Source organism: Mustelus asterias, chromosome 16, assembly GCF_964213995.1.
Source record: "Mustelus asterias chromosome 16, sMusAst1.hap1.1, whole genome shotgun sequence".
Classification (NCBI taxonomy): Eukaryota; Metazoa; Chordata; class Chondrichthyes; order Carcharhiniformes; family Triakidae; genus Mustelus; species Mustelus asterias.
Genome location: NC_135816.1, coordinates 80,161,707 through 80,182,956, shown reverse-complemented (window position 1 = coordinate 80,182,956; position 21,250 = coordinate 80,161,707). Strand labels below are relative to the sequence as shown.

At 45.4% G+C, this 21,250-nt stretch overlaps 1 protein-coding gene across 4 annotated transcripts in view; it reads left to right on the top strand.

Moving 5' to 3' along the window:
* The window catches only part of LOC144505268 (NACHT, LRR and PYD domains-containing protein 3-like), an 87,598-nt gene that overhangs the window by 47,357 nt on the left and 18,991 nt on the right, over positions 1-21,250 (top strand). For 3 of the 4 annotated variants that reach the window (XM_078231320.1, XM_078231319.1, XM_078231321.1), the window contains exons 6-8: positions 9,780-11,517; positions 13,113-13,199; positions 20,009-20,179. In XM_078231320.1, coding sequence (XP_078087446.1) covers positions 9,780-11,517; positions 13,113-13,199; positions 20,009-20,179 — 1,996 coding nt within the window. Of the gene's footprint in view, positions 1-9,742; positions 11,518-13,112; positions 13,200-20,008; positions 20,180-21,250 lie in introns of all 4 variants that reach the window. The other variant, XM_078231322.1, reaches the window with a different exon arrangement.

Here is a 21,250-nt window from a genome sequence, read left to right as displayed (position 1 = left end):
CCTGACAGGATCCTGATACACTGTGAAACCCCATACACACCTGACAGGATCCTGATACACTGTGAAACCCCATACACACCTGACAGGATCCTGATACACTGTGAAACCCCATACACACCTGACAGGATCATGATACACTGTGAAACCCTGTACACACCTGACAGGATCATGATACACTGTGAAACCCCATACACACCTGACAGGATCATGATACACTGTGAAACCCCATACACACCTGACAGGATCATGATACACTGTGAAACCCTGTACAGACCTGACAGGATCATGATACACTGTGAAACCCTGTACACACCTGACAGGATCATGATACACTGTGAAACCCCATACACATCTGACAGGATCCTGATACACTGTGAAACCCCATACACACCTGACAGGATCATGATACACTGTGAAACCCTGTACACACCTGACAGGATCATGATACACTGTGAAACCCTGTACACACCTGACAGGATCATGATACACTGTGAAACCCCGTACACACCTGACAGGATCCTGATACACTGTGAAACCCCGTACACACCTGACAGGATCCTGATACACTGTGAAACCCTGTACACAGCTGACAGAATCCATATACACTGTGAAACCCTGTACACACCTGACAGGATCCTGATACACTGTGAAACCCTGTACACACCTGACAGGATCCTGATACACTGTTAAGCCCTGTAAACATCTGGCAGGATCCTGATACACTGAAACCCCATACACACCTGGCTTTTTCGTTTTAGAGGATGAGAAGGGGGATGTAATAACTGGAAATGAGAAAATGGCTGAGGCATTGAACAGGTATTTTGTGTCGGTCTTCACAGTGGAAGACACAAATAACATGACAAAAATTGATGACAGGAAGGCTATGGCAGGTGAGGACCTAGAAACTATCATTATCACGAAAGAGGTAATGTTGGTCAAGTTAATGGGGCTAAAGGTAGACAAGTCTCCTGGTCCTGATGGAATGCATCCCACAGTACTAAAAGAGATGGCGGGGGAAATAGCAAATGCACTATAAGAAGGATGTGGAAGCGCTGGAAAGAGTGCAGAGGAGATTTACCAGGATGCTGCCTGGTTTGGAGGGTAGGTCTTATGAGGAAAGGTTGAGGGAGCTAGGGCTGTTCTCTCTGGAGCGGAGGAGGCTGAGGGGAGACTTAATAGAGGTTTATAAAATGATGAAGGGGATAGATAGAGTGAACGTTCAAAGACTATTTCCTCGGGTGGATGGAGCTATTACAAGGGGGCATAACTATAGGGTTCGTGGTGGGAGATATAGGAAGGATATCAGAGGTAGGTTCTTTACGCAGAGACTGGTTGGGGTGTGGAATGGACTGCCTGCAGTGATAGTGGAGTCAGACACTTTAGGAACATTTAAGCGGTTATTGGATAGGCACATGGAGCACACCAGGATGATAGGGAGTGGGATAGCTTGATCTTGGTTTCAGATAAAGCTCGGCACAACATCGTGGGCCGAAGGGCCTGTTCTGTGCTGCACTGTTCTATGTTCTATGTTCACTACTGAGTCATAGAGGTTTACAGCATGGAAACAGGCCCTCTGCCCAACTTGTCCATGCCGCCCTTTTTTTTTAAACCCCTAAGCTAGTCCCAATTGCCCGCATTTGGTCGATATCCCTCTATACCCATCTTACCCATGTAACTGTCTAAGTGCTTTTTAAAAGACAAAATTGTACCCGCCTCTACTACTGCCTCTGGCAGCTTGTTCCAGACACTCACCACCCTCTGTGTGAAAAAATTGCCCTCTGGACACTTTTTTATCTCTCCCCTCTCACCTTAAACCTATGCCCTCTAGTTTTAGACTCCCCTACCTTTGGGAAAAGATATTGACTATCTAGCTGATCTGTGCCCCTCATTATTTTATAAACCTCTATAAGATCACCCCTCAGTCTTCTATGCTCCAGAGAAAAAAGTCCCAGTCTATTCAGCCTCTCCTTATAACTCAAACCATCAAGTCCCAGTTGCATCCTAGTAAATCTTTTCTGCACTCTTTCCAGTTTAATACTATCCTTTCTATAATAGGGTGACCAGAACTGTACACAGTATTTGAAGTGTGGCCTTACCAATGTCTTGTACAACTTCAACAAGACGTCCCAACTCCTGTATTCAATGTTCTGACCGATGAAACCAAGCATGCTGAATGCCTTCTTCGCCACTCTGTCCACCTGTGACTCCACTTTCAAGGAGCTATGAACATGTACCCTAGATCTCTTTGTTCTGTAACTCTCCCCAACACTCTACCATTAACTGAGTAAGTCCTGCCCTGGTTCAATCTACCAAAATGCATCACCCCACATTTATCTAAATTAAACTCCATCTGCCATTCGTCAGTCCACTGGCCCGATCAAGTGTAATTGATCAAGATTCTGTTGCAATCAGAGATAACTTTCTTCACTGTCCACTATGCCACCAATCATCTGCAAACTTACTAACCATGCCCCCTATATTCTCATCCAAATCATTAATATAAATGACAAATAACAGTGGACCCAGCACTGATCTCTGAGGCACACCACTGGTCACAGGCCTCCAGTTTGAAAAACAACCCTCTACAACCACCCTCTGACTTCTGTCAAGAAGCCAATTTGTATCCATTTAGATACCTCACCCTGGATCCCGTGAGATTTAATCTTATGCGACAACTTACCATGCGGTACCTTGTCAAATGCCTTGCTAAAGTCCATGTAGACAACATCAACAGCACTGCCCTCATCTACCTTCTTGGTTACCCCTTCAAAAAACTCAATCAAATTTGTGAGACATGATTTTCCACTCACAAAGCCATGCTGACTGTCCCTAATCAGTCCTTGGTCTCTAAATGCCTGTAGGTCCTGTCTCTCAAAATACCTTCCAACGACTCACCCACCACAGATGTGAGGCTCACTGGCCTGTAGTTCCCAGGCTTTTCCCTGCAGCCCTTATTAAACAAAGGCACAATATTTGCCACTCTTCAATCTTCAGGCACCTCACCTGTGACTATCGATGATTCAAATATCTCGGCGAGGGGACCTGCAATTTCCTCCCTACCCTCCCACAATGTCCTGGGATAGAGGTAATTTACCAAAATTTGCTGGACTCTGGGGTGGTTTCCGCAGATTGGAAAACAGCAAATTTGATGCCACTGTTTAAAAAAGGAGGTAGAGAAAAGGCGGGTAACTATAGGCCGGTTAGCTTAACTTCTGTAATAGGGAAAATGCTTGAATCTATCATCAAGGAAGAAATAGCGAGACATCTGGATATAAATTGTCCCATTGGTAAGACGCAGCATGGGTTCATGAAGGGCAGGTCATGTTTGACTAATATGGTGGAATTCTTTGAGAACATTACATGTGCAGTGGACAATGGGGAACCTGTGGATGTGGTGTATCTGGATTTCCAGAAGGCATTTGACAAGGTGCCACACCAAAGACTGCTACATAAGATAAAGTTGCACGGTGTTATGGGTAATGTATTAACATGGATAGAGGATTGGTTAACTAACAGAAAATCAAGAGTGGGGGTAAATGGGTGTTTTTCTGGTTGGCGATCAGTGGCTAGTGGTGTGTCTCAGGGATCAGTGTTGGAATCGCAATTGTTTACGATTTACATAGATGATTTGGAGTTGGGGACCAAGTGTAGTGTGTCAAAATTCGCAGATGACACTGTGGCCAAACGGGCCATCTAAAATGGCGATTTGTAAAGCACTCTGGGACAATTGGGCAAGAACTAAAATGACAGGCTGCAGTTTAAAGACAGAGACAAACAGGCTGCAACTCAGACGAGTGAATAAACAGGATATGTTTCATCTCCAGGATGAAAGAGACTTTCTGGTCACACTGGGTTGTTTACCAGACATAAGGGCGCCGTGGCTCCTTGTTTAGGAGGGAGGTATGTGACCTATGTGCCTCCAGCACCTACAGGCATGGACGTTGGGTACACATCCAGAGATCGGTGCAGCAGCACCTGATTGGACTCTTTCGATCAGGGTGATCAAGTCCTGATCGATTGATTGGCCAAAAGGGGCATGAAACCCAACAAGGTATAAAGGGTGCTGCGCAACCAGGAATCTCTCTCTCTCTCTCTCTCTCTCTTTCTTTCGCTCTCTCTCTCTCTTTCTTTTGCTCTCTCTCTCTCTGACCCCACGAACGAGCTACAACACCGGTGAACATCACCAGCGACGACCAGCACGAGGAGAGCCACCACACCCGAGAAGGAACATAGAACATTACAGCGCAGTACAGGCCCTTCGACCCTCGATGTTGTGCCGACCAGTGGAACCAATCTAAAGCCCCTCTAATCTACACTATTCCAATATCATCCATATGTTTATCCAATAACCATTTGAATGCTCTTAATGTTGACGAGTCCACTACTGCTGCAGGCAGGGCATTCCACGCCCTTACCACTCTCTGAGTAAAGAACCTACCTCTAACATCTGTCCTATATCTCTCACCCCTCAATTTAAAGCTATGTCCCCTCGTGCTAGCCATCACCATCCGAGGAAAAAGGCTCTCACTGTCCACCCTATCTAATCCTCTGATCATCTTGTATGCCTCTATTAAGTCACCTCTTAACCTTCTTCTCTCTAACGAAAACAACCTCAAGCCCCTCAGCCTTTCCTCATACGATTTTCCCACCATACCAGGCAACATCCTGGTAAATCTCCTCTGCACCCTTTCCAACACTTCCACATCTTTCCTATAATACGGCGACCAGAACTGTACGCAATACTCCAAATGCGGCCGCACCAGAGTTTTGTACAGTTGCAGCATGACCTCCTGGCTCCGAAACTCAATCCCTCTACCAATAAAAGCTAACACACCGTACGCCTTCTTAACAACCCTGTCAACCTGGGTGCCAACTTTCAGGGATCTATGCACATGGACACCCAGATCCCTCTGTTCATCCACACTCCCAAGTATCTTACCATTAGCCCAGTACTCTGTATTCCTGTTACTCCTTCCAAAGTGAATCACCTCACACTTTTCCGCATTGAACTCCATTTGCCACCTCTCAGCCCAGCTCTGCAGCTTATCTATGTTCCTCTGTAACCTGCCACTTCCCTCCGCACTGTCTACAACTCCACCGACTTTAGTGTCATCCGCAAATTTACTAATCCATCCTTCCACGCCCTCATCCAGGTCATTAATGAAAATGACAAACAGCAGTGGCCCCAAAACAGATCCTTGCGGTACACCACTAGTAACTGAAGTCCAGGATGAATATTTCCCATCAACCACCACCCTCTGTTTTCTTACAGCTAGCCAATTCCTGATCCAAACCACTAAATCACCCTCAATCCCATGTGTCTGTATTTTCTGCAAAACCTTACCATGGGGAACCTTATCAAACGCTTTTGCTGAAATCCGTATACACCACATCAACCGCTTTACCCTCATCCACCTCTTTGGTCACCTTCTCAAAGAACTCAACAAGGTTTGTGAGGCACGACCTACCCTTCACAAAACCGTGCTGACTATCCCTAATCAAATTATTCCTTTCTCGGTGATTATAAATCCTATCTCTTATAATCCTTTCCAAAACTTTGCCCACAACAGAAGTAAGGCTCACCGGTCTATAATTACCAGGGTTGTCCCTACTCCCCTTCTTGAACAAGGGGACAACATTTGCTATCCTCCAGTCTTCTGGCACTGTTCCTGTCGACAATGACGACATAAAGATCAAAGCCAAAGGCTCTGCAATCTCCTCTCTAGCCTCCCAGAGAATCCTAGGATAAATCCCATCCGGCCGAGGGGACTTATCTATTTTTACCCTTTCCAGAATTGCTAACACCTCCTCCTTATGAACCTCAATCCCATCCAGTCCAACAGCCTGCATCTCAGTTCTCCCCTCGACAACACTGTCCCTCTCCTGTGTGAATACCGACGAAAAATATTCATTTAGTGCCTCTCCTATCTCTTCAGACTCCACGCACAACTTCCCACTCCTGTCCTTGACTGGCCCTAATCTTACCCTAGTCATTCTTTTACTCCTGACATACCTATAGAAAGTTTTAGGGTTTTCCTTGATCCTACCTGCCAAAGACTTCTCATGTCCCCTCCTGGCTCTTCTTAACTTTTTCTTTAGGTCCTTCCTGGCTAACTTGTAACTCTCAAGCGCCCTAACTGAGCCTTCACGTCTCATCTTAACATAAGTCTCCTTCTTCCTCTTCACAAGAGATTCAACCTCCTTAGTAAACCACGGTTCCCTCACACGTCAGCTTCCTCCCTGCCTGACAGGTACATATTTATCAAGGACGCGTAGTAGCTGTTCCTTGAACAAGTTCCACATTACAATTGTGCCCATCCCCTGCAGTTTCCTTCCCCAACCTATGCCAGCTAAATCTTGCCTAATCGCATCATAATTTCCTTTCCCCCAGCTATAACTCTTGCCCTTTGGTATATACCTATCCTTTTCCATTGCTAAGGTAAACGTAATCGAATTGTGGTCACTGTCACCAAAGTGCTCACCTACCTCCAAATCTAACACCTGGCCTGGTTCATTACCCAGTACCAAATCCAATGTGGCCTCGCCTCTTGTTGGCCTATCTACATACTGCGTCAGGAAGCCTTCCTGCACACATTGGGCAAAAACTGACCCCTCTAAAGTACTCGAACTATAGCTTTTCCAGTCAATATTTGTAAAGTTAAAGTCCCCCAGTACAACTACCCTGTTACTTTCGCTCCTATCCAGAATCATCTTTGCAATCTTTTCCTCTACATCTCTGGAACTTTTCGGGGGTCTATAAAAAACTCCCAACGGGGTGACCTCTCCTTTCCTGTTTCTAACCTCAGCCCAAACTACCTCAGTAGATGAGTCCTCATCAAATGAGGACTCGTCTACTGAGGAAGGAAGACCAGAGCCAGAGTGCCAGACCAGACCAAAGGACCAGACTACACAGAGGACGACCGAGACCAACACACAGATAAAGGCCAATATCTGCTTGGGTACTTGTCAGTCACACAAAGTTAAGGTCTTATATTGGACTTGAACTTTGATATTTTCCTGTAAGATAACTTATCGTTGGTTGGATGGGTGATTATTGATTGTGTGTTTAAATATATATCGGTTGTACTAATAAGACGTCTACTCGTAGTTATTTGTCCACTGTATAAGGGTTAAAACAGACTGTGCGGCAGATAAGAGGCAACAACACTAAGATGAGTGGCAGAGCAAAGTGTGCAAAGGACGCTGAAAGTCAGCAAAAGTATATCGATAGTCTAACTGAGTGGGAAAGGGTCTGGCAGATGGAGTACAATTTTGGTAAATGTGAGGTCATTCATTTTGGTAGGAATAACAGAAAAATGGACTAGTATTTAAATGGTAAAAAATTGCAGCGTGCTGCTGTGCAGAGGGACCTGGGTGCCCTTGTACATGAATCACAAGGAGTTGGTTTGCAGGTGCAGCAGGTAATTAAGAAGGCAGATGGAATTTTGTCCTTCATTGCTAGAGGGATGGAGTTTAAAAACAGCGAGATTATGTTGCAGCTGTATAAGGTGCTGGTGAGGCCACACCTGGAGTACTGTGTACAGTTTTGGTCTCATTACTTGAGAAAGGATATCCTGGCACTGGAGGGGGTGCAGAGGAGATTCACTAGGTTGATTCCGGAGTTGAGAGGGTTGGCTTATGAGAAGAGACTAAGTAGACTGGGGCTATACTCATTGGAATTCAGAAGAATGAGAGGAGATCTTATAAAAACATAAAAGATTATGAATGGAATAGATAAGATAGAAGCAGGAAGTTGTTTCCACTGGCGGGTGAAACTAGAACTAGGGGGCATAGCCTCAAAATAAGGGGGAGCAGATTTAGGACCGAGTTGAGGAGGAGCTTCTTCACACAGAGGGTTGTGAATCTGTGGAATTCCCTGCCCAGTGAAGCAGTTGAGGCTACCTCATTGAATGTTTTTAAGGCAAAGATAGATAAATTTTTGAACAGTAAAGGAATTAAGTGTTATGATGAGTGGGCGGGTAAGTGGAGCTGAGTCCACAAAAAGATCAGCCATGATCTTATTGAATGGTGGAGCAGGCTCGAGGGGCCAGATGGCCTACTCCTGCTCCTAGTTCTTATGACCCTGATACACTGTGAAACCCCGTACGCACCTGACAGGATCCTGATACACTGTGAAACCGTGTACACATCTGGCAGGATCCTGATACACTGTGAAACTGTGTACACACCTGACAGGATCCTGATACACTGTGAAACTGTGTACACACCTGACAGGATCCTGATACACTGTGAAACTCCGTACACACCTGACAGGATCCTGATACACTGTGAAACTCCGTACACACCTGACAGGATCCTGATACACTGTGAAACTCCGTACACACCTGACAGGATCCTGATGCACTGTGAAACCCTGTACACACCTGGCAGGATCCTGAGATGCAGGTGCATTTTCATACAATCTCATGTAGCATACAGATGCTTTGGGTTTGCAAGTTGAGAGCAATACCCAAGGCAGATGTTACCTTTATCCCTTAAATCTTTCCATTCACAAATTAGAAGGAATTTGATCCAAAAAGAAGAAACATTAAAATAAATGATCAGGTGAGTGTGGAACCACCTGAGCCTGGTGCGAACAGATCAGGGTTGCAGCAACAGCTGAGTTTTGTTGGAACTACGTTGCTATTATGGATGCAGCTGATTGTTGTGAAGCTCGATGCAGCTTCAAATAGGACAGATTCTCCCTTGCAGTATACACACCAGCTTGGGTAAAATTGGCAAAGTTCTGCTCTGACAATCACTTCAGCAATCGGTGTACCACCTCCTAACACTATCCAGTGCTCTGCTTCAGATTCTCTATTGTTGTATAATCAGGATCACGTGTACTGTCCACAGTACAGGGCAAGTTGGATAGTATTTATTATTAGAGAGAAAATATTACTTGCATGGAAATCTGTGTTCAGTAAACTTAGAATCACGAGACAATATTAAATGTTCCCCATGGTGGGGGGAATCCAGATCCATGGGTCACAGTCTGAGGATTCGGGGTAGATCATTTCTACCCCGAATTAGATGGGCGTCACGGTAGCACAGTGGTTAGCACTGCTGCTTCACAGCTCCAGGGACCTGGGTTTGAATCCCGGCTCGGGTCACTGTCTGTGTGGAGTTTGCACATTCTCCTCGTGTCTGCGTGGGTTTCCTCCGGGTGCTCCGGTTTCCTCCCACAATCCAAAGATGTGCGGGTTAGGTTGATTGGCCATTCTAAATTGCCCCTTAGTGTCCCGGGATGCATAGGTTAGTGGGTAAATATGAAGGTATATGTGGATAGGGCCTGGGTGGGATTGTGGTTGGTGCAGACTCGATGGGCCGAATGGCCTCTTTCTGCACTGTAGGATTCTATGATTCTATGATTTAGAACAGAGATGAGGAGATATTTCTTCACCCAAAGACTGGTGAGCCTGTGGAATTCATTACCACAGGAAGTAGTTGATGCCAAAACATTGAATGTATTCAAGAGGCGGCTGGATATAGCACTTGGGGTGAATGGGATCAAAGGTTATGGGGAGAAAGCAGGATTAGGCTATTGAGTTGGACGATCAGCCATGATCGTGATGAGTGGCGGAACAGCAATGAAAGGCTGAATGGCCTCCTCCTGCTCCTATCTTCTATGTTTCTCTCGGTTTTTGTTCACTTTCAAATGAGTTTTCCATTAACTGAGATTTTATTGAATTAAATCTACCTTTTCAGTAAAATGGTATTGAGAACTTGTTTATTAATGCAGCTAAAACTGAAGAGGACTTTGTCTGTTTTAATTGAAGATGTTCAACAGAAACACAAGGAGATGCTGCGAATACAAACTGAAACACTGAGAGTGAACACTATCCTAATAAAGGAGAAGGTTAAGAATTTCCTGCTGCTTGATCGATACGCTGAGCTAACGATCATTTCTACTGTTCGAGATCGGACACTTGTCGAACATGAACTGCTGGCAAGAGGCCGAGACCATGAAGAGTGGAGAGAGAAACATCTCCCGAAAGAATTGGAAAAAATCCGAACTGATCAATTGTTCCAGAGCAACCTCTCCCAGAGAAAATCCAAATCTGGGATTTCAGCAGCAGTGAGCGGAGTCTCGGGGATTGGAAAAACAACAATGGTACAAAAGATTGTTTATGACTGGGCCACTGGGAAAATATTCCCACACTTCCAATTTGTTTTCAGTTTTAAATTCCGGGATTTGAACACAATTAACTGCAGAATAAACCTGAGGAATCTGATACTCGATCAGTATCCTTACTTTGGGAATGTCCTGGGAGAGCTCTGGAAGAACCCAGAAGGATTATTGTTTATATTCGATGGTTTGGATGAATTCAAGGATAGTATTGATTTGGCTGACAATTGGAGAAATACAGAACCCCAGTCCATGTGCACAGATCCTGAATGCTGGTGTGAAGTGTCTGACATTGTGTACAGTTTAATACAGCACAAGCTGCTCCCAGGATGTTCAGTGTTAGTGACCAGCCGCCCCACTGCATTACATTTATTGGAAAAGGCTGAGATCAGTGTCAGGGCTGAAATCCTGGGATTTGTTGGTGATGAACGGAAGGAATATTTCAACAAGACTTTTGAAGATCAGGCAGTGGCAGCAGCTGTTTTCAAACACATGGAGGAGAACGAGATCCTGTACACCATGTGTTACAACCCTTCCTACTGCTCAATCCTCGGTCTGTCACTGGGTCCCTTCTTTACACAAAGAGACGGGAAACAGCAGCAAGTTCCCAAGACCATCACCCAACTATATTCCTACCATATTTACAACATTCTGAAAAACCATGGCCGAGAGATTGAAAACCCCCGTGATGTGTTACTGAAGCTTGGTGAGATGGCCTTCGCAGGAATCTCCGAGAAGAAGATTGTGTTTAGAAATGGAGATTTGATCAAGTACAATCTGCAACCTTCGCAGTTCCTGTCTGGGTTCCTGATGGAACTTTTGGAGAGAGATGATTCTGCCCAGAGTGTGGTTTACACATTCCCACACCTCATCATCCAAGAGTTTGTAGCTGCACTCGCACAATTCTTGACTCCGGATCCCGGGGACATCGGGAAACTCCTCAGGGAAGCCCACAGCAAGGAAGATGGGCGATTTGAGATATTTCTCCGTTTTGTTGCTGGTCTCTCCTCTCCACAAGCAGCTCGGCCCCTGGAGGAGATTCTGGGTCCATTTCTTCATCAGACAAAGTGTCAAGTGATTGACTGGGTGAAGGAGATGGTTGAAGGACAGATTGGAAACATAGAGAGTGAAACTGATAAAATAAACCTCCTGAACACATTCCACTACCTGTTTGAGTCTCAGAACAAAGCACTGGCTCGGGCCACAGTGGGATCTGTGGAAACACTTACTTTTAATGAATTTTCACTGATCCCAATTGACTGCACGATCCTGTCTCAGGTCATTGGACTCTGTGATACAATAAAAGAACTCGATCTGTGGGGCTGCTCCATTCAGTGTGAGGGACTCCAGCGACTGACATCCATTCTGCACAATTGCCACGATTTGAGGTAACTATTTGTTTTGTGATGTGGCTGGAATTTTAATTATTGAGGAAAGATTTTTTATGTTTGTGAAAGGAAAGAAAAGCCTTCCAGTTCAAGCAAAGATATCTAGAGTTGGAGAAAACTTTACAAAGTAAGGAAACGGGTGTCAAATTCTAAGGTGGAGAATAAAACAATGGGCACGATTTTCCGGCCACGCTCGCCCCCAAGACCGGAAAATCCTGCCCGAGGTCTTCGGACCTTTGCACAATCCTGTCCCGCCTGCTACGATTCCCATGGCAGGCGGGACGGGAAAATTCCATCTACTGTCTTTGCTAACAGGTTGTTGGTTTACTTAGTGGAAATTCAAAGAGTTTAACATGAATAAGGATGAAAACAGTGACATCTTGTTACAAGAACAGAATATGAATATTACAAAAATTAATGCAAGTGCCGACTTTTTTAAGTCGTCATAATTAACGTTTCCTGTCACCTACAAACTTTGAAACTGTACACTGCGCACAAATCTAGATCATTACTATATGTCAGAAAAAGCAAGGGTCCCAATGCTGAGCCCTGGCGAACTCCACTTCAAACATTTCTCCAGCCCAAAAAAATCAAACAACTAAAGAACAGTACAGCACAGGAACAGGCCCTTCAGCCCATCAAGCCTGCGCTGACACATGACTTCTTTCTAAACTGAAGACCTTTTGTCTCTACACAGTCCATATCCCTTTATTCCTTGCCTATCTGTCAAGATGCCTCTTAAACGTATCTGCTTCTACCGCCTCCTCTGGCAGCCCATTCCGGCACTTACCACCCTCTGTGTAAGAAAAACTTGCCTCTTACATCTCCTTTAAACTTTCCCTCTTTTATCTGAAGCCAATGTCCCCTAGTAATTGCCGTTTCTACCCTGGGAAAAAGACTCCAACTATCCATTCTATCCATGCTCTCTCTTTTTCTTCTATTTCAAGTTTTTTTTTCCATTTGTATCTGGATTTCTGGGCCAGTCACTGAGCTTCAGGAGGGTAATTCTGATCATCAGGAAATGAGGCCAGACTGTGGGACATTGTTACAAGAATAGAATATGGATATTATAAAAATTAATGGAAGTGCTGACTTTGTTAAGTCGTCATAACTAACCACACGTTTCCTGTCACCTACAAACTTTGAAACTGTACACTGCGCACAAATCTAGATCATTACTATATATTAGGAAAAGCAAGGGTCCCTCATTCCCGTGATGTGGGCATCGCAGGTTAGGCCAGCATTAATTGCCCATCCCTAATTGCCCTCACCTTCACAAGAGCAGTTTTGCCTGGGCAATAATGCGGTAACCTGTCTGGTGACATCCACCTCCCATGGACAAATACATTTAAAAAAAATTGAGATGGGGTGAAAGTGGTTTTCTCCAGAGGTCAAACCAGTGGTGGTGAATTGTTCAGCAAGTTTCACTGCTCACTATTTTTCTTCTCCATTCAGTTGGAATTAGGTGAGGGGTAGTATCCTAACTTAAATCAGTTTCTGCCCGGTGGTGAGATTCTGACCCAGAAATAAACCTCGCTCTTTTTTCCTGGTAAAAATTCTACCTACTTAACGTGTTTCTCACTCTCGCTGTTTAGACTGAGTTCCAATAATCTGGGAGATTCAGGAGAGAAACTACTGTCTGAGGCTCTGAAGAATCCAGAGTGTAAAATACAGAAACTGGTGTAAGTACCGGAATGTGTGAGTTTGTGTTGATGATAACTGGGTGTATGACACTGTAAATTATTATTAGTTATAGTGTCATTAATGAACACTGCACATTATCATTACTTTAAGTATTCGTGTAATTAATAAGCACCAGGGATTTACTCTGATTCCTGTAATGTTTCTCCCTCTGAACTCCAGGCCGAATAGCCTCACATATTCTCACCTCCTCTCTCAGTACAAACCGGCCCTTGATAGTTCTGAACCTGAGTTACAATAAACTGAGAGATTCAGGAGTAAAGCCTTTAAAAAATAATCTCAAAAACATACATCAGAATAAAAAGATGAACAAAGCAATTAAACATTTATACAGTTGCTATCTGTAACATTTGCACATTCAATTTAGTTTAATTATTCATTCAGATCATAGCGATTTAAGTTTGTAAGTTTCTTGGCTTGCTGAAAAATAGTAAACTGTTATATATTGGTTAGACAGTGAACAAACTCTGTTCAATTCTGATGAGTTACATCCGAGGGGATCCTCCCACTAATTTGTGTTAAGCAAAGCTTTGTGTTAACCGAGGGAACAAAGAACAATACAGCACAGGAACAGGCCCTTCGGCCCTCCAAGCCCGCGCCGCTCCCTGGTCCAAACTAGACTATTCTTTTGTATCCCTCCATTTCCACTCCGTTCATGTGGCTATCTAGATAAGTCTTAAACGTTCCCAGTGTGTCCGCCTCCACCACCTTGCCCGGCAGCGCATTCCAGGCTCCCACCACCCTCTGTGTAAAATACATCCATCTGATATCCGTGTTAAACCTCCCCCCCCTCCGTCACCTTGAACCTATGACCCCTCGTGAACGTCACCACCGACCCGGGAAAAAGCTTCCCACCGTTCACCCTATCTAGGCCTTTCATAATTTTATACACCTCTATTAGGTCACCCCTCATCCTCCGTCTTTCCAGTGAGAACAACCCCAGTTTACCCAATCTCTCCTCATAACTAAGCCCTCCATACCAGGCAACATCCTGGTAAACCTTCTCTGTACTCTCTCCAAAGCCTCCACGTCCTTCTGGTAGTGTGGCGACCAGAACTGGACGCAGTATTCCAGATGCGGCCGAACCAACGTTCTATACATCTGCCACATCAGACCCCAACTTTTATACTCTGTGCCCCGTCCTATAAAGGCAAGCATGCCATATGCCTTCTTCACCACCTTCTCCACCTGTGACGTCACCTTCAAGGATCTGTGGACTTGCACACCCAGGTCCCTCTGCGTATCTACACCCTTTATGGCTCTGCCATTTATCATATAGCTCCCCCTTCGTTAGTTCTACCTGAATGCATGAATGCATCTTTTAAGTAACTTGCTATTGTCTATAAACACAGTCTATAAACACAGTCTGTAAACACAGTCTATAAACACAGTCCATAAACACAAAAATAACAGATTCAGAGCCAAATGAAAATGCAGTAAAGCAGCAACTGTGTATTTTTTTTCAAGGCTGTCTCCGATTTGTTCAAACAAATACCCAGCAGTCCATGATTTCAGCTCTCGCGTGATCTGACACCACTCTGATAGGTCAGTGCAGTCATATGAGAAGTTTCGACAAGTCCAGCTAATCCAGAGTTATTAGTGCAGAATTTCAGCTCGATTTGCTATTCTCAAAGCAGGAATTGTTGACAAATTCAACATAGCCGGAATTTTGTGTCATCTGAGTTTGACTCATCGCAATTTCACTGTATGAAAATGAAAACCGGTTACCAGCGGAGTGCCACAGGGATCAGTGCTTGGTCCTCTGCTATTTGTCATTTTTATAAATGACTTGGAGGAGGGGGCTGAAGGGTGGATCAGTAAATTTGCTGATGACACCAAGATTGGTGGAGTAGTGGATGAGGTGGAGGGCTGTTGTAGGCTGCAAAGAGATATAGATAGGATGCAGAGCTGGGCTGAAAAATGGCAAATGGAGTTTAACCCTGACAAATGTGAGGTGATTCATTTTGGTAGGACAAATTTAAATGTGGATTACAGGGTCAAAGGTAGGGTTCTGAAGAATGTGGAGGAACAGAGAGATCTTGGGGTTCATATCCATAGATCTCTGAAGGTTGCCACTCAAGTGGATAGAGCCGTGAAGAAGGCCTATAGTGTGTTGGCGTTCATTAACAGGGGGTTTGAGTTTAAGAGCCGTGGGGTTATGCTGCAACTGTACAGGACCTTGGTGAGACCACATTTGGAATATTGTGTGCAGTTCTGGTCACCTCACTATAAGAAGGATGTGGAGACACTGGAAAGAGTGCAAAGGAGATTTACCAGGATGCTGCCTGGTTTGGAGGGTAGGTCTTATGAGGAAAGGTTGAGGGAACTTGGGCTTTTCTCTTTGGAGCGGAGGAGGTTGAGAGGAGACTTGATAGAGGTTTATAAGATGATGAGGGGGATAGATAGAGTGAACGTTCAAAGACTATTTCCTCGGGTGAATGGAGTGGTAACTAGGGGGCATAACTATAGGGTTCATGGTGGGAGATATAGGAAGGATGTCCGAGGTAGGTTTTTTACTCAGAGAGTGGTTGGGGTGTGGAATGGACTGCCTGCAGTGATAGTGGAGTCAGAAACTTTAGGAACATTTAAGAAGCTATTGGATAGGCACATGGAGTACTTCGGGATGATAGGGAGGAAATAGCTTGATCTGGGTTTCAGACAAAGCTCGGCACAACAACGTGGGCCGAAGGGCCTGTTCTGTGCTGTACTGTTCTATGTTCTACGTTCTATGAATAAGCCATCAGAGTTGTGACTGTAGAATATAGAAACTGTGAGATTATGTTTATGATACTGGGATGTCTAACACAATACAGCAATATTAGTATCAGTTACATTGTTATTATAACCGGTGACTAAAAGCTTTGTCAAAGACGGAGGTTTAAGAAGCTTCTTAAAAGAGAAGGGAGAGATGAGGTGGAGAGGATTAGGAAGGGAATTCCAGAGTTTACAGCCCAGGAGTTTAAGGCTTGGTTCAGTTGTCAATGGCACTAATCATGGTACAGAATAATTTTAATAATGTACTTATTAATAGTGGAAGTGTTTGCAATACAACTAATACTGATATGAACACTGCTGTTCCTGTCAGTAATTGTGTTATTAAAAACACTATTATTAATAGACACGTTAGCTTGGTAGCAATTTGAAGGCCATGAAATAAAAGGGACAAAGGCAGGATGGATATGAAGTTGTCTGACAGGAAACAGACCATAGTGGCGAGCGGTACTTTTTCAGATGCAGGAAGCATACAGTGGTTTTCCTCAATAATCGGTACTGTGCAAGTACTACTTTTCTTTACATATATCAACAACTTAGACTTGGCTGCATTTAAAATGAGGTGTTAGCTTTATGAAGCTATAGCATGGTAGGTTGTTGCATAAGGTTAAATCTCACGGGATCCAGGGTGAGGTAGCTAAATGGATACAAAATTGTGGTTGCAGAGGGTTGTTTTTCAAACTGGGGGCCTGTGACCAGCGGTGTGCCTCAGGGATCAGTGCTGGGTCCACTGTTATTTGTCATTTATATTAATGATTTGGATGAGAATATAGGAGGCATGGTTAGTAAGTTTGCAGATAACACCAAGATTGGTGGCATAGTGGATAGTGAAGAAGGTTATCTCCAATTGCAACGGGATCTTGATCAATTGGGCCAGTGGGCTGACGAATGGCAGATGGAGTTTAATTTAGATAAATGCAGGGTGATGCATTTTGGTAGATTAAACCAGGCCAGGACTTACTTAGTTAATGGTAGGGCGTTGGGGAGAGTTACAGAACAAAGAAATCTAGGGGTACTTGTTCATAGCTCCTTGAAAGTGGAGTCACAGGTGGACAGAGTGGTGAAGAAGGCATTCGGCATGCTTAGTTTCATTGGTCAGAACACTGAATACAGGAGTTGAGACATCTTGTTGAAGTTGTACAAGGCATTGGTAAGGCCACACTTGGAATACTGTGTGCAATTCTGGTCCCCCTATTATAGAAAGGTTATTATTAAACTAGAAGGAGTGCAGAAACGATTTACTAGGATGTTACGGGGACTTGATGGTTTGAGTTATAAGGAGAGGCTGGATAGACTGGCACTTTTTTCTCTGGAGCGTAGGAGGCTGAGGAGTGATCTTATAGAGGTCTATAAAACAATGAGGGGCACAGATCAGCTAGATAGTCAATATCTTTTCCCAAAGGTAGGGGAGTCTAAAATTCGAGGGCATAAGGTTAAGGTGAAAGGGGAGAGATACAAAAGTGTCCAGAGGGGCAACTTTTCCACACAGAGGGTGGTGAGTGTCTGGAATGAACTGCCAGACACTCAATTGGTGTAGAGGCGGGTACAATATTGTCTTTTAAAAAGCATTTAGACAGTTACATGGGTAAGATGGGGATAGAGGGATAAGGGCCAAATGCAGGCAATTGGGACTGGCTTTGGAGTTCAAAAAAAAGGGCAGCATGGACAAGTTGGGCCGAAGGGCCTGTTTCCACGCTGTAAATCTCTATGACTCTATAGCACACGGCCACTTGCAGACTAAACAGTGGAAGCAGCATTTGACACATGGAGCTAAATGATGCCAAAACCAATGGATGACATCAAAGCTCTGCAGCCTTGTCACATCCAATCATCCAATTAAAATACTAACATGCCACAAAAATCCCTATTGTCACTGAGGAGGGAGCCCAGAGCATCTCAATGATACTCAACGTAACCTGCAGAGATACTCAACGAGACCTCGGAGTCCTCGTGCACCAGTCACTGAAAGAAGGCAAATGGTATGTTGGCCTTTATAGCGAGAGGATTTGAGTATCGGGATAGGGATGTTTTGCTGCAATTGTATGGGGCATTGGTGAGGCCACACCCGGAGTATTGTGTGCAGTTTTGGTGTCCTCATCTGAGGAAGGATGTCCTTGCTATAAAGGGAGTGCAGTGAAGGTTTACCAGGCTGATTCCTGGAATGGCAGGTCTGTCATATGAGGAGACTAAGTTGGTTAGGATTATATTCACTGGAGTTTAGAAGAGAGAGGGGAGATCTCATAGAAACACATAAAATTCTAATAGGGTTAGACAGGGTAGATTCATAAAGAATGTTCCCAATGGTGGGGGAGTCCAGAACTAGGGATCATAGTCTGAGGATAGGGGGTAAACCTTTTAGGACTGAGGCAAGGAGAAATGTCTTCACCCAGAGGTGAAGAATTCACTACCACAGAATATAGTTGAGGCCAAAACGTTGTCTGATTTCAAGAAGAAATTAGATATAGCTCTTGGGCTAAAGGGATCAAGGGATAGGGGGGGGAAGGGCGGGGGGGGGGGGGGGGGGGTCAGGATATTGAATTCGATGATCAAAGTGATTGACGGAGCAGACTCGAATGGCCGACTCCTGACATTTCAATGTTTCTATATCATAGAACATAGAACAGTACAGCACAGAACAGGCCCTTCGGCCCATGATGTTGTGCCGAGCTTTATCTGAAACCAAGATCAAGCTATCCCACTCCCTATCATCCTGGTGTGCTCCATGTGCCTATCCAATAACCGCTTAAATGTTCGTGGGGGGGTGGGGGTGGAGGGGGGGTGGGGGTGGGGGCTGTGGGGGGGGTGGGGTGGGGGGGGTTGTGGGGGGGTGGGGTGGGGGGGGTGGTTGGGGTGGGGTGGGGTGGGGGGGTGTGGGGGTGGGGGGGCGGGGTGGGGTGGTGTTGGGGTGGGGGGGGCGGGGTGGGGGGGCGGGGGGTGGGATGGGGGGGTGGGATGGGGGGGTGGGATGGGGGGGTGGGATGGGGGGGGTGGGATGTGGGGGGGGGTGGTGGGGGTGGGGAGGTGGGGGGGGTGGGATGAGGGGGGGGTGGTGGGGGCAGGGGGAGGCGCGGCGGTGCTGGACAGTGGAGAGGGGAGTAGGGTTGTCCAAACATGATGGGGGCGGTGATCAGACATGGTGGGACAGGAACCAGACATCGGAATGGGTAGGGGTCTGGACATGGGAAAGTTCTGGATATTGGGGGTGGGGGGGGGGGGGGGGGGGGGAGTGTTGGTGGGGGGGAGTTGGTGTGGAGGACCAGGTCAGGGTGGGATGTCATTGGGGTTGGAAAGGAGGTGTTTGGGGGACAGGGGGTTGTTTGGTGCTGGGGGTTCCTGACAGGTGGGGAAGGGGTGGAGTTGAGTAGGGTCAGGGGTGGTGGGCGTTGAGTTGGGGAAGAGTGGGAGGTATTGTCGTTCTGATCAGGGTGTTTCAGTTGTCTCAGGCCAAGGTAGGAGATGTGGGTGGTAAATGCTGTGGGAGGGTTGGTTGGGTGATTATTTGTTGGGTAATTATTTGGTGTGGGGGTTCCCCGGGGGTAGGGGGGGGGAGGAAGATGGAATTTGTGGACATGCACCATGTGGAGCTCAGTCTGCATGTTTAAATTAGTTACTCTGAAGTTAGAAGTGTTTCTGAGTAACCCGCGGGGTGAAACTGGCAGCACCATCCAAAGTTGCACATTAAGGTTACTTTGGTAGATCGTTTCCAGCCCAGTTACCCAGGGGAAGTTCACACTCCTGGGCAAAGCCGTGTAAACCCTTATGTCGGAGCTTCCAGGAGGCATTTCCCAGTGGATTCTTAGCTCACCAAATCTGACACTGGGGAGCCAGGAAGCTTTGTCTTGTTTTTTTTTTGATTCTTTTCAGACATTGAGTATTTTTGGGATCTACAATATTTAACCTTCTGTTCAAATGGAAGTTGTGCTTTTTGGAGTTTTGTACATTATTATGGTTAATAATAGTATTGTGAAAATCAGGGGATTTACCCTGAGTCTGTTAACATTCTCTCTCTGATCTCCAGGCTGCATAATAACGCTCTCACAGATTCTTGTGCTGAGGACCTTGCCTCTGCTCTCATTGCAAACCACTCACTGGTGGATCTGAACCTGGATTACAATGAACTGGGAGATTCAGGAGTGAAACTCCTGTGTGTGGCTCTGAGGAATCCGAACTGTAAAATCCAGAAACTGGAGTAAGTACCAGACTGTGAGATTGTGTTTCTAATAACTGCAAATCCAACAATATCTTATGGCCACTGTTATCAGAATAATCAATAAACACTGTCCATTATTATCACAGTAAGAGTTTTAACAACACCAGGTTAAAGTCCAACAGGTTTATTTGGTAGCAAATGCCATTAGCTTTCGGAGCGCTGCTCCTTCGTCTTCCACTCCATCTGACGAAGGAGCAGTGCCCCGAAAGCTAATGGTATTTGCTACCAAATAAACCTGTTGGACTTTAACCTGGTGTTGTTAAAACTCTTACTGTGTTCACCCCAGTCCAACTCCGGCATCTCCACATCATTATTATCACTGTCAGTGATAGAACCATAACTTGTGTAGGGTGACAATCAGCGTCAGATTCTCACTCTGCTCCTCGCTGTTTACTCTCAAATGTAGCCACGCCTTTTCTCACCCCACCTTCTGACTCAGGCCAGGTGAGAAGGGTGCAGCGCAGCAGGTTACCGACTCCTTCAGTCGAGGGCGGAAGAGTTGAACATTAAGGAAGGGACGGTTGTCTTTTTTCCAGGGTTATAGGGATATTTGGGCTGGGGAGTGTGGTCAGAATTGAGGGGGGGCCGGGGCGGGGGGGGGGGGGCGACTAAGGGAGAGGGGCTGTATTCTGGGGTGTTGCTGTGGGACAGTTGGGGGGAGTCCCTTGGCTGGTCGCAATGGTCAGGACTATAGTTACCCAGGAGTTAGACATGGTTTTAATTGTTCTAACATTTTCTGGGCAACTATTACTATAAGACAGTCAGAACCATCTGAAATTTGAATCGGAATATCAGATGGTTCCCATTGCAGAGCAATTGCCCAACAGAAGTCTGAACTTGCAGGGCCATTGCCATGCAATGCTTACATGGAGTCTTCCCAGAGTCCTCCATCCATCTTTGGAGTACCCCCCAAGACGTTGGGGTGCATGTTCTTGAAGGCAGCAGGACAGGTAAATAAGATGGGTAAAAAGGCTATGGGATACTGGCTTTTATTACCCGAGGCATAGAATGCAAGATCAGCGAGGTTATGACGGAATTGTATAAAAACTG